General features: G+C 46.0%; 1 protein-coding gene across 1 annotated transcript in view; it reads left to right on the top strand.

The window, feature by feature from the left end:
* The window catches only part of exosc10 (exosome component 10), a 78,730-nt gene that overhangs the window by 27,190 nt on the left and 37,029 nt on the right, over positions 1 to 14,511 (top strand). The window contains exons 11-12 of the mRNA XM_070860156.1: positions 11,478 to 11,634; positions 13,578 to 13,726. Coding sequence (XP_070716257.1) covers positions 11,478 to 11,634; positions 13,578 to 13,726 — 306 coding nt within the window. The remainder of the gene's footprint in view (positions 1 to 11,477; positions 11,635 to 13,577; positions 13,727 to 14,511) is intronic.

Below are 14,511 nucleotides of genomic sequence, written 5' to 3'. Positions count from 1 at the left end.
GAAGAAGCTTGCAGGGAACATTAAGACGGATTGCAAAAGTTTCTATAGATATGTAAAGAGAAAAAGGTTAGTAAAGACAATTGTAGGTCCCCTGCAGTCAGAATCAGGGGAAGTCATAACGGGGAACAAAGAAATGGCGGACCAATTGAACAAGTACTTTGGTTCGGTATTCACTGAGGAGGACACAAACAACCTTCCGGATATAAAAGGGGTCGGAGGGTCTAGTAAGGAGGAGGAACTGAGGGAAATCCTTATTAGTCGAGAAATTGTGTTGGGGAAACTGATGGAATTGAAGGCCGATTAAACCCCCAGGGCCTGATGGACTGCATCCCAGAGTACTTAAGGAAGTGGCCTTGGAAATAGTGGATGCATTGACAGTCATTTTCCAACATTCCATTGACTGGATCAGTTCCTATGGAGTGGAGGGTAGCCAATGTAACCCCACTTTTTAAAAAAGGAGGGAGAGAGAAAACAGGGAATTATAGACCGGTCAGCCTGACATCGGTAGTGGGTAAAATGATGGAATCAATTATTAAGGATGTCATAGCAGTGCATTTGGAAAGAGGTGATATGATAGGTCCAAGTCAGCATGGATTTGTGAAAGGGAAATCATGCTTGACAAATCTTCTGGAATTTTCTGAGGATGTTTCCAGTAGAGTGGACAAGGGAGAACCAGTTGATGTGGTATATTTGGACTTTCAGAAGGCTATCGACAAGGTCCCACACAAGAGATTAATGTGCAAAGTTAAAGCACATGGGATTGGGGGTAGTGTGCTGACATGGATTGAGAACTGGTTGTCAGACAGGAAGCAAAGAGTAGGAGTAAATGGGTACTTTTCAGAATGGCAGGCAGTGACTAGTGGGGTACCGCAAGGTTCTGTGCTGGGGCCCCAGCTGTTTACACTGTACATTAATGATTTAGACGAGGGGATTAAATGTAGTATCTCCAAATTTGCGGATGACACTAAGTTGGGTGGCAGTGTGAGCTGCGAGGAGGATGCTATGAGGCTGCAGAGCGACTTGGATAGGTTAGGTGAGTGGGCAAATGCGTGGCAGATGAAGTATAATGTGGATAAATGTGAGGTTATCCACTTTGGTGGTAAAAACAGAGAAACAGACTATTATCTGAATGGTGACAGATTAGGAAAAGGGGAGGTGCAAAGAGACCTGGGTGTCATGGTACATCAGTCATTGAAGGTTGGCATGCAGGTACAGCAGGCGGTTAAGAAAGCAAATGGCATGTTGGCCTTCATAGCGAGGGGATTTGAGTACAGGGGCAGGGAGGTGTTGCTACAGTTGTACAGGGCCTTGGTGAGGCCACACCTGGAGTATTGTGTACAGTTTTGGTCTCCTAACCTGAGGAAGGACATTCTTGCTATTGAGGGAGTGCAGCGAAGGTTCACCAGACTGATTCCCGGGATGGCGGGACTGACCTATCAAGAAAGACTGGATCAACTGGGCTTGTATTCACTGGAGTTCAGAAGAATGAGAGGGGACCTCATAGAAACGTTTAAAATTCTATGGGGTTAGACAGGTTAGATGCAGGAAGAATGTTCCCAATGTTGGGGAAGTCCAGAACCAGGGGACACAGTCTAAGGATAAGGGGTAAGCCATTTAGGACCGAGATGAGGAGGAATTTCTTCACCCAGAGAGTGGTGAACCTGTGGAATTCTCTACCACAGAAAGTTGTTGAGGCCAGTTCACTGAATATATTCAAAAAGGAGTTAGATGAAGTCCTTACTACTAGGGGAATCAAGGGGTATGGTGAGAAAACAGGAATGGGGTACTGAAGTTGCATGTTCAGCCATGAACTCATTGAATGGCGGTGCAGGCTAGAAGGGCCAAATGGCCTACTCCCGCACCTATTTTCTATGTTTCTATACATTTTGGCAAAAAGTAATTGTCCTTATTAGATTTCAGCTTCAGTTACGGGTGCTCGTTTAACGTGTGAAGCGTGGATCCAGGCTTTCTTTCCTTAGACTTTAACAGCTGCCTGGGTGGTCAATAACACTTGATGAGGTCCCTCCCACTTGGCACCCAAAGCTTCTTTATGCAACTTTTTCATATACACCCAGACTCCCGGGATGATGTCGTGTCCTCCTTTGGGTGGATTACCCCAAGCTGCCCATACCTGTCGGGAAACAGAACTAATAGCATTGGTTAAGTTCTGACAGTATGATAACAAAGTGTCACTCATTAAGTGAACATCAGCTTTCCGTAAATCGATAGTTCCTGGCAGCGACATGGGTCTTCCTGTTATAATTTCAAATGGGCTTAGACCTGTAGTTCTGTTCGGGGTTGCCCTAATGCTACATAGCACTATTGGTAGTGCCTGGGGCTATGGTGTTCCTTCTTGGTGATATTTGGCAAGCCATTGTTTCAGAGTTCGATTCATTCGTTCTACTTATCCTGATGATTGTGGATGATAAGGATAGTGTAAATCCCACGTAATGTTCAGTAACCTACAGACTTCTTGGCAGACAGCACCTGTGAAGTGTGTTCCCTGATCTGAGTCAATGCTACTCGGGACTCCCCATCGGGGAATGTAATCCTTACACAAGACCTTTGCAGTGTGATTGGCTGTGGCTCTTTTAGTTGGGACAGCTTCTACCCATCTAGAGAATCTGTCGACCATGACAAGAATGTTAGTGTATCCTTGTCATGAAGGAAGAGATATATAATCAACCTGCAGATGCTGGAATGGTCCGACAGGGGCAGAGGGCCTCAGTTGGGGCATTACCGTGATGGGTCCAGAATTATGTTACCAGCTGGGCATGTTTTTTAAATCCCCGACCCCACCAGCTTTTCTGGAACCGTGCCGTCATCTGTTGTGAGGCCAAGTGTCCCCACGAGTGGATCTGTTAGGCTAAAAAAGGCATAAGCGCTTGTGGCGCGACTGGCTTGTCGGTAACTCTTTGTCTCCAGACACCATCTTCGCATAGCTTAATTCCTGCCTCAATCCATGTCCATTTTTCCTCTCTGGAGCACTCGCCTTGCATTGTTTGAAGGTCTCGTGTCAGAGTCCTGAGTGCTTTCAATCTGCACATCTGTGTTGGTTCTTCTGGAGGAACGCCCTGTGAGGCGGCATCTTTAGCTGCCTGGTCGGCTGGGGCATTTCCCTGTGCATCTGTGGTATTTTCCTTGGTATGGGCCTTACACTTCAGGATGGACACTTCCTGAGGTAATTGTATGGCCTCTCGTAAGTCTTGGACTTCTTTTCCATTTCGGATAGGTATACCAGCAGCAGTGAGGAATCCTCTTTTCCACCATAACAGACCAAAGTCGTGAGCGACTCCAAAAGCATATCGCGAATCTATGTAGACATTAGCTGTCTGTCTTTCTGCTATTTGACGTGCTTCTGACACGGCCCGTAACTCGGCCTGTTGTGCTGACGTTCCTGAGGGTAAACATCCTTTTGCCACTACCTCATATAAGGTTGTAACTGCCCATCCTGCTTTTCTGGTACCATTGTCAACAAAGGAGGAACCATCTGTAAACGGGATGAGGTCTGGGTTGTGCAGAGGCTCCTCTGGTGCTAAGGCTGCTTCTTCTGTTTCTTTTAAAATCTCCACACAGTCATGCTCTTCACATTCTCCCCCCTCTTGCTCCCTCGATTCTGACATCGGGAGCATAGTTGTGGGATTAACCGGGCTGGCCCGGACGATATGGAGATTAGGAGCTTCCAAAACTGTTGTCCAGTGGGTCCATCTAGCTGCCGTCACCTGAGCCATTCTATTCATAGACAGCAAAGTATGTACGGTGTGGGGACACTTGACAATCAGCTTTTGGTCGAGGACTAGACCCGCAGTGGTCATTACCGCTCGACATGTATCTTCCATGGCCCTTAGGCAACTTCCCCATCCAAGGGCTACCGCATCCAGTTTTGCCGAATAATAGCCAATAGGTCTTTGCCGATCCCCATGTTCTTGTGTCAGTATAGCTGTCATATATCCTTCTTTCTCATGGACAAACAGGGTAAATGGCTTACCACTGTCGGGGATTCCCAGAGCCGGTGCCGAACACAAAGACTTTTTCAAACTCAGGAAAGCCTCTTGCTGTTCTTTAGTGAGGGTGATGGCTTCTTTAGAGGCACGTTTCCCCTATAAAATATCATTCAATGGCTGAGCAAGCTGTGTGAAGGAGTCAATCCAATTTCTGTTAAAGTTACACAATCCCAAAAAAGACCTTAGTTCCTGAATAGTGGTGGGGTTTTTAGCAGCCCGAATGGCTGCAGTTCTATCCTGGGTAAGTTCTCTCTTTCCTTGTGAAATCTTTTGTCCCAGGTATACAACCTCTTCTTGGGATATTTGTGCTTTGTCGATGCTGGCTTTATGTCCTTTCAGCTGAAGGTGGTCCAGCAAAGCTCGTAAATCTTGTTCATGCTGGTCATCCGTGTTTGAAGCTAGCAGGATATCGTCTACATATTGGATGACTGTGGATGACAGGGGAGGTAATTCTCGCAAATGGCTTTGTAAAGCCATGTGGAATACCGTAGGGCTGTTGTGGAAACCCTGCGGTAACCGGGTCCAAGTATACTGTTGTCCTTGGACCGTGAAAGCAAACCACTGTCGAACCTCCGGTGCCAGAGGCACCGACCAAAATCCGTTGGCCATATCTATAACCGAGAAATATTTATGTTACGGTTTGAGGGCATTAAAAATAGTGGAGGGATCTGCGACCAAAGGAGCTTTTTGATCAATACACTGGTTAGCTTTCCTATAATCGACAGTCAAACGCCAAATCTCATTAGATTTCTGTACCGGCCACGTGGGGCTATTGGAGGAGCTATGCGTTTTAATAAGCACCCCTTGTTTCTCCAATTGCTGAATAACCGGTAAGATTCCAGCGATGGCTAGTTGGACTGATGGGATACTGTTTAGTGCATGGAGGCTTGGTCCCTGTAAATGACGCAGACTCCATCTGGGGTAGGCCACAATCGTTCTTATCTTTAGCCCATATCGGGTCTTCCTTCAATTCTTCTTTCTTCAAAGTTCTAATTGACCATGTCACCCGACCATCCTCGAAATGCAACGATGAATCTATTTGGATTAGAACGTCCATTCCCAAAAGGGGTTGATCTACTGGGCCTATCCAGACCAGCGTGGTTAGTTCATGTGGACCCAGCCCTATAAGTACCGGTGTTGTCCTTTTAATTTCCATTTTATGGCCCCCACTCCATGGGCCCAAGTTTCCACACGATAAAAAACGGGCGCCCCTCCGAGCTGGGCGCCCGTTTTTCGCGCCTAAAATGGCGCCGGAAAAAAAACTCGCGATTCTGGAGAGCCCTGCAGCTCCTTGTCTGTTTGGCGCGGCGCCCAGGGGGGCGGAGCCTACACTCGCACCAATTTTGTAAGTGGGAGGGGGCGGGTACTATTTAAATTATTTTTTTTCCTGCCGGTAACGCTGCGCGTGCGCGTTGGAGCATTCGCGCACGCGCAGTGTGATGGAAACATTGGCACTCGGCCATTTTTGTAGTTCTTTGTCGCTGTTTAGTTTTTGAACATTTTTTAATAAAAGCACATTGCCATCAGCACATCAGCACTGAGAAGGCTGCAGGAAGCCTCAGAAAGTTGAGGCAGCCGTTTCCCGACGACCTCCCCCTTTTGCCGTCGGGAAATAGCTCCTCAATTTCTGAGGCTTCCTGCAACCTTCTGTCTCCTTCCCTCCCGCCGTCTGGAATGGCTTTCTTCCTCCCCCAACCCCCCCCCCGGTGCATTCGGTCAGTCGGTCAGGCCCGCACTTCCCCTGTCCCACCGCTCGCCCACCCAGAACGGCCCCCTCCCCTGCGTTCGGTCGCTCGCCTGCTGTCTGGAACGGCTCCCCCCCCCCCCACCCCCCCGCGTTTGGTCGGTCGATTGGGTCCCTCCCCGCCGTCTTGAACGGCTCCTTCCTCCCACCCCCCCGCGTTTGATCGGTCGGTTCCCTCCCCACCGGCCGTCTGGAGCGGCTCCCCCCCCGCGCGGTCAGTTCCCTCCCTCCCACCGTCTGGAATGGCTTCCTTCCTCCCTCCCTCCCCCCCCCCACCCCAGCGTTCGGTCGGTCGGTACCCTCCCGCCCGCCGTCTGGAACCGCTCCCCCCCCTCTGGTGCGGTCGGTTCCCTCCCTCCCACCGTCTGGAACGGCTTCCTTCCTCCATCTCTTCCCCCCCCCACCCCCGCGTTCGGGAACGGCTGCCTCGTTTTGTGAGGCTTGCTGCAGCATTCTTCCTGGCTGAAGCACTTTCACACAGGTAGGAAGATGGTTTATTTAATCTTTTCTTTGCTTATAAATGTTTATTCAGGTTGGATTTATTTGTACAATATTTGTATAAGTATAAATAAGGATTTATTGTAGAATTTAATGACTTCCCTTCCCCCCCCCCCCCCCCACCCCGTTCTGGGCGCCTAATTTGTAACCTGCGCCTGATTTTTTAATGTGTAGAACAGGTTTTTTCAGTTCTACAAAAATCTTCACTTGCTCCATTCTAAGTTAGTTTGGAGTACGTTTTCACTCTGGAAACTTTGAAATCAGGCGTCAGTGGCCAGACACGCCCCCTTTTGAAGAAAAAATTCTGTTCCAAAGTGGAACTGTTCTACCCGACTAGAACTGCAGAAAAAAAAAATGTGGAGAATTGCGATTTCTAAGATAGTCCGTTCTCCACCAGTTGCTACTAAAAATCAGGCGCAAATCATGTGGAAACTTGGGCCCCATAGGCTGTACGTGCCTTACCATCCAACGACAAAAAGTCTCCATATTGTAGGGGTAAGCATGTTAATTCCGCCCCTGTGTCTAAAAGACAGTCCACATCCTTATCGCCCACCCTCACAGTTATATATAGCCCATCTCCCCTCTGTTGTATTAGTACGAGAAGGGGGGCCAGGGTGGGCTCTAATCGTTTTTTGCTATCCCAAATAACTCCTTCTGTTATTGTATTGTCAGTCGCTTAAATGTTTCTATGAGGTCGTTATCTTGTGACAAGCCTGGTTTGTTGGCTGAATTGTATCCCTGGCTGCGTCCTCTTCCCCAGCCACGATCTTTCTGTTTTGCCCTGCACATCTTGGCTGAGTGACCTTCTTTCCCACAATAATGACTTTTTCCGGGTAATTTTCCGAATGACTGTTTATCGGAATCCTGGGATTTCCATCCCATAGCCTGTACAGCTCGGACTTTAGCTCCCATATCCCGATCTAATTGGTTACATCGATCCACCAATGCTGCATAGGTAGTTCCTCTACCTTCCCAGTCCGGTAACACTACCTTAAGCATTTTGGACAGTTCTGGCTTTAGACCTGCCACGAAAGCTGCTTTCAAGGGTCCAAACACTTGTTCATCCATTTCCTCATCCGTATTATTCATACCCGAATGTTCTAGCCACGTGCATCTAAACCGCTCGTCATACTCCAGGACCTCCTCTGTTCCTTTCTGTTGGCAGGCTGCAATTTTTCCCCAGTCTGTCTTAGTTGGACTGAAGGCTTGCAGCCAGTGTTTAATCGCCTCCCATCCTGCGTCTAATTCTTGCTCATCCTGCCCCAAAGCTTCTTCTACCTTGTCGTGCAATTTTCTTCCCTGTGTTTTTGGCACCATTATGGTCAAAATTTGCACTCCGTCCCAGGGATGAAGTTGATATATATTTCTTAAGCGGTCCAATTGGTCCCACGTTTTCACTCCCCCTTTCTTTGGATTGGGCAATTCCTTGGACCATTTATCAATTTTCTCTGGGTCTGCCGGATCATGAACTAAGTATTTTTCGTACACCCTTTTCCTCGTTTTTTTGGTTCCGCCCTCATCCGCAGTCTCTTCTGATTTGACTACAACTCGTCTTTTTTTAATCGTCAGATGGATTCAGAATTCGTATCTATTCCTCGGTCGTGTCTTCGGGTTTGCGCTTTTAATTAATCCAAACATGGGTACCCTGGGAATTGACCGATACATTTTCCTTTTCCTATTACTGTCTCTTGACCTAATGATTTTTTCCATTCTTTAATTTCACCGTTAAGATCTTTAACTTCCGCTTCCAGCTTTTCAAGTTCAAGCTTTTTCTGTTGCAGCTGCGCACAAACAGCTTGCAATTGATCCTTTGTACTGGTCAGTTCTCAATCATGTTGGGAACGCATTATAATTTCATTCCGGTTTCGGATCTTTCCCATAACAAAATTTATTTTTCATACGGATCGTTTTTCCCCAGACCCTTTTAATCTCGTCCAAGGACCATTGTCCTTTGGAGGTTCCGTACTTTTGTTCGATCTCAATACAGGTTTTAGATAAATTGAATTGTTGCTCTATGTATTCTTTCAACTGTTCGAGAATCTCATCTAGCGAAACTTCAGGTGGTGCTTGCCCACCTTTAACAATGGTAGGCAATTTTTTGCTCTTATCTCCTGCTGCCATAATACTGATTTCTTTACTGAGGTCTCGAGTCGTAGGCTTTCTAGCCGATCAATAGGTCGGTGATTAATTAACTAACACACCGCCGAACTTAGACGTCTATGGGACCTCGAGCCGACTACCAACCGGAGGGTTCGCAAACCGGAGGCTTTCGGAATCGCGTAGAAGGAGAGGCGAATTTAGACTTTTGACCGAGGACTTTTATAAAGAGGAGTCCTTACCTCAGTATGTAGGTCCGATGTCCAAAATTCAGTTTCTTTCCTCAGCGATCGTGTTCGTGACGCCAAAATTGTTAGATCTCTTAATTTCCAATGAAATACGAACTCCGATTGTAGTTTTAATGTCACTAGACAGCAACAAGCTCTTGGCTTTAAGCCAGGTCTTTGTCTTTCTGAGACCACATGGTCAAAATGGCTGTACTTATACCTGGATCAATTTACAGAAAAGAACTCACCTTCTTTGACCTTATTGGCTCAATTAATAGTCTTTTAACCTTTTAATTGGCTCGCTACCCAAAGGTCCTAAAATGTCAAGTTGATTGATGACTTAATGCAACATGCTCCCACTCACGTAGCGTCTCTGACTTAGTGTCTGTGAATTTTCACAGCCTGTCTAAATGCAGCCTGTTTGAATTCTCTATCAAATGTATAAAATGTTTTGTGGTCATCAGTAATTTCCAGCACAATTTATTCCAGTGATTTATTTATGTAAACTCTACGTGCATTGCTGATCAGAATAACACAGTAAAAAACCAAGAGGCATTGTAAGAGTGTTTAATTGGGAATAAGGTGTTCTTCATTAGTTCTGTTGCTGTTAGTATGCCCCCTCAGGGCTCTAAGTTTATGTGCACCTTAGGCTCAATTTTCCCCAGTGATTTGCGGCGTTTGTTTGGTGCAGGCCGCTTTTTTTGACCTATGTTTAAAATAAACCCAGTTTCCCCGATCAGTTTGCACCAGCATAGCTCAGTTAGTTACGATTTTTTTAGGTAAGTTTTTTTCAGCCAAAGGGGGCGTAACCTGCCACCCGTGCCAATTCTGGCAGTTCTTCTTAGGCCAGCATATGTGGCCTCTGTCGAAAAACCTTCTGGTGAATTAAGGAAATCGGTGCAGGTAAGGAAATCGGCACAGGTAAGTGCAGCAGATGCCCGGACAGCAGCAGGAGAGCTGGAGAGGGAGGGGGGGGGGGGTGTGAAGCCTATCGGGTATAGTTAGGTGCGGGGACTGGGGTGGGGGGAGGCCATTCGGCCTGGGATAGGTGCGGGGGAGCAGACCGGGAAGCCACTCTGTCAGGGTTAGGTGCGGGGGAGCGTACCGGGAGGCCACCCGGCCAGGGCTAGGTGTGGGACCGGGAGGGAGGAGGACACTCAGCCAGGATTAGGTGCAGGGGAGCGGACTGGGAGGCCATTCGGCCTGGGATAAATGCGGGGGAGCAGACCGGGAGGCCACTCTGCCAGGGTTAGGTGCGGGGGAGCAGACCGGGAGGCCACCCGGCCAGGGCTAGGTGTGGGACCGGGAGGGAGGAGGACACTCGGCCAGGATTAGGTGCAGGGGAGCGGACCGGGAGGCCCTTCGGCCTGGGATAGGAGAGGGGATTGGCAGTGGGGGGGCCTTTAATAATTGGAGGTAAATTGCTATGATGTATTTGTGCTTGTGAAGTTGCTGCACTGTATTGTGCAGGTTGGGAACTGGCTGTATGTTTCACTTTCCAGCTTCAGCCCGCATTGTGTCCCTGGTTACCGTGGCAACCCAATCTTTTATGCGCAGATCAAGGCTCCACCCCCAAAACTAAAGGACAGGCTCGGCTGCGGCAAAATGAAGAAATCAAATGGGGAAACTTGGAACATTTTTTTTTGGCGTACTTGGGCCCCCAAAAAACGGGCGTAACAAGTACGCCAAAAAAAAGCTTTGGGGAAAATTGAGCCCATAGACATCAGAAGCAGGAATAAAACAATACTTTAGGTGGAAGAGATTGAGCTGGTACTTAAAGAGGAATGATCCTGAAAAGAACATGGGATATGTGGGAGTGAAGAAACAGTGAACAAAAAGAACTGATGGAAGAATAATGTAGGAATTGGAAAGAAGCCTCATCAAAGGCTCAGAATTGAGCAAAATCAATTCAACTTGTTTCTTCCCAATCATGTGTCTCTTGGTCAGAGGAGGTGTGGATCCAGTTATCTCGCCGCTATCACTCCAATCCCTTTGCAGTGCAGTAAATAGCACTACAGCATTGAGCTTCCAGTATTAATTATATTATTTCCCCCCCTCCTAATTTTCTCCCTCTCCTGACGACACTCATTGTGTTTCAATATCAGGGACACCGCATTCCCGTCAGTGCAGCTGACTATGTTTGAGCCTAGGCAGTGAGCGTTGCCACACTATTTGATCATTTTGTGAGCATCACATCTGGAACCCATTCCTGTTCACATCTGACGTCATATGCTTACACTTTCCAGGAAGAGACCCTGGCAGATTTCTGCTTGTGCTACTCCAAGGACACGGTGGTGGTGGGTTCCGGTGACCCTACTGCTGTACTAGCTAACATCATTAACTGAATGCATAGAAAAACTCCGGTATTCATCGAACAAAAGCTAGGATTTTTTGTAGTTGCATGCATGTATTTTTCCAGGTTTTCCCTGTAGCTATGTATTTTAATGGAATTCACTAAACATTTTCCTTCAACTAATTTCTGCAGTCTGAATATAGTAATATATTAATTTAGTTTGGCATCAGTTTGGAGTACTTATCTTTTGCTTGAATATGTCTAGTTGCTGTTGAAGGGTTGTACGAGATCTCACCTGGTGCTCACACATGAACTCTTCCAATTGAGATTCCTGGATTGGCATCGGGAGTGGAAACCCAGGCCACTTATTTTATTTTTCCATCTCTTTCCTCCTCCCAATCCCAGCTTGAGCACGCTCAGATCTGTAGTACCCCCTCATTTGCCCCATTGCTATTCTTGGTGAGGTTTGCTGACTCAGCCCAGAGCAGCGATCGAGCACGATGGGATCTTCCTGATCTGTGTGGCCCAGTAAAAAGCACATCGGCCCACTTAGCCATCAGGGTGCTTAGAGATGTTTGTTTTTGTTTTACAGCTTTGTACTTCTCCATTTACAGACCGCTGCCTGATGAGATGCTGCGATACGCCCAGGAAGACACTCACTACTTGCTGTACGTTTATGACAAGATGAGGTATCAATTATGGGAGCAGGGGAATGAGCAGGCGAATCTCGTTCAACTGGTGTGGCAGAAGAGCAAGGATATCTGTCTCAAGGTAGACTCCAACTTGTGGCCGAATAACGGGGGTGTTCCTTGTTGCAATTTAAAAAAACTCAGCGAGTGAAGAAAATCTGAAATAAAAATAAAAAATACTGGGAGTATAAATTGCTGTTTGCAAAATAGCTACATCATATTCCTACAGTGCAACAGTCACTGTACTTCAAAGTGAATCATTATAAATGAAGTATTTTGGAACATTCCTGAGAGTTTTTATGTAAATCTTTCAGTGCATTTCACAAGTAGAACAAATAGGCAGTATATACATCTGAGAGTTCATTCTCCAGTTTAATTTCTTTAGTTAAAATTATGCAGAGTTGAAATATATAATGAGTTGATTGGTGAGATAATTGTTTGGTTGGATTAACCTGAAATTTTATGGCACACGGCCCTTTTTACAAAAATATGAATAACTAATTCAAATTACAGTGTCGGACATTTAAGACTGAGATGAAGAGGAATTTCTTCACTCGGAGGGTTGTGAATCTTTAGAATTCTCTATCCCAGAGGGCTGTGAATGCTGAGTTGCTGAGTATATTCAAGGCTGAGATAGATAGATTTTTGGACTCATGGGGAATCAAGGGATATTTGGATCGGGCGGGAAAGTGAAGTTGAGGTCGGAGATCAGCCATGATCTTATTGAATGGCAGAGCAGGCTCGAGGGACCGTAGGGCCTACTCCTACTCCTAATTCTTATGTTCTTAACATAAATACCCTATTTCATGGAGTAAATGTCATCGTATCCCAGATTGGGGACAGGATCACTCACTTCCAACTTGCTCCAGTATGAATTTGCGCCAAGCTAATGTAAACATTCTGAATTCATGTTGGAGCCATTTGTATCCCATTAAGCTTTGCACATGTTGCTATCCAGCCCAGTAATACATTAGGAGATTTCACGTGTAATTTTCAAGACTGCAATTGACCTGTCAGCCTGTGAGTAATTTTTGAATAGAACCAGTCCCATATAATTTAGGTTCATTTTGTTCTGAATTCACTCTGTCGAAGCCATGCAAAGGGTTTAAATGGTGGACTGATGCCACTGCTCATGGGCTGCTACGCTTGTAATCCTAGGAGGGACTGACATTTCCACACACTTGCTCAACATATCTTTTGTTTTAGGTTAGTGGTGATTTGTTCGTATTTCACCATTGTGAAGTCCTCTGCTCCGTTCTCCCTGTATGCTGATGGGAGGCATTTATAATGGGGTGCAGTCATTGTAACGGTAATCCTCTGATGAATATCTCATGTGGCTATTCCTTGTGTGCGCTGCTGTAGTGAGTGTCGGCAGGTTGTTTGTCCTTTTAGGGGCAGCGCAGGCAAACACAGTCCTGTCCAAGTCCAAGGCCCACACACATCTTCTCAGCAGTGATTAGCTTTCCCTCCCTTCCTGTAAGAAGTATTGGCCTTTGCTCAGCAGTTGCCATGATGGACATAAAAACAGAAAAAGCTGGAAATACTCAGCAGGTCTGGCTGCATCCGTGGAGATGGACATGGTTGATATCAGTGCCTCAGTTTGAGAATTGGTGTGTGCAAACCCTAGCCCACCTCTCCATGTTATAACACACTGTTGCTCCAGTGCACAGAATTCACCACCCCTGGTCCTGCAGGACTAAGGGTGTTGTAGGGGAAAACTTGGATTTTGATCATTTGAATTTATCCTGGACTGAGGATAGGAGCAGTGAATTAAACTAAGCAAATATTTTGTTGCGCCTGAAGCATTTACATTATATAAAACTACAACTTCCTTAAAATTAAAGGGAGTCTTGCACTTAAAACTCTGTGACCAAAAGAGTTGTCAAGGATATTCCCAATTACTGCAAACAGTTGCACACGCGTGTATTTGGGTACCTGGGCTGTATATTGTTCCATGTATGTTCCGCTTTGGAATCTGTAAACAGGATATAAAATGGTATTTTTATTACTTTTTGTTTGATGCAGAGATACTACAAGCCAATTTTTACAGAAGATTCCTACCTGGAGCTGCACAGGAAGCAGAAAAAGCAACTGAACACGCAGCAGCTCACAGCGTTCAGACTGCTTTATGCCTGGCGAGACAAGATTTCACGACTTGAGGATGAAAGCACAGGGTACAGTCTCATTGCTTATAGAGCCTGAGTAAAAATGGCCATTGGGACTATTGGTATAAGTGTGTAAATTGTATGCGCAGTCTTAACCACATTCCATTCCTGAGGGAAGTATGCATCACTTGTAACAGTTAATATTTTGTGGCTTTTGTATATCTCGCGTGTAATGAAAATAATTCAGTTGTATTTTGCAGAACCTGCATGTTGGGTGCAAATAGCTGATGTAAAATCATTAACTGCTCAGCATAACCAGTTTCTTCTCAACAGAGATTACTATAGTTACAACTCACTATGTTCTGTGAACATTTCTTAGCTACCACCTGCATTGCATTTTCTTGAGCGACTTGCCCTTGGTCACGCTGGTGCAAAAAGTATCGGTCAGAATTGTTTGCAAGTGAGACTGGTTCATGCTAGCACTGACCCTCCCACATCTCCCCCCACCCCCCCCCAAAAAACGAAACAAAAAGCTCAGCATAAATATCACTGAGGGCAGTGATCTGATTATGGCTTTGTTGACTGTCACAGCCTGTCTAGTGATGGAACTGTGTGGCATTTCTTGCATATGTTCTTAATATTGTGATTTTTACAACTGTCGTACTACGTAGAGAATCGAAGAGTGTCCTGTGTTCTGTCTTTCAATATATGAGAGCTACAGTAGCATTCCTCAATCGATTTCAAACAAAATAGAAAACTAGAACTGCTCATTGTGTGAATCTTTTACATTCCAAGTGCAGTTTAAACATGCTGCACTTCATTCTCATTACGTTCTGTAATCACTGCAATCAGTT

This window comes from Pristiophorus japonicus, chromosome 18 (genome assembly GCF_044704955.1).
Source record: "Pristiophorus japonicus isolate sPriJap1 chromosome 18, sPriJap1.hap1, whole genome shotgun sequence".
In the NCBI taxonomy this organism is placed as follows: domain Eukaryota; kingdom Metazoa; phylum Chordata; class Chondrichthyes; family Pristiophoridae; genus Pristiophorus; species Pristiophorus japonicus.
This window is presented reverse-complemented; position numbering and strand designations above follow the sequence as displayed.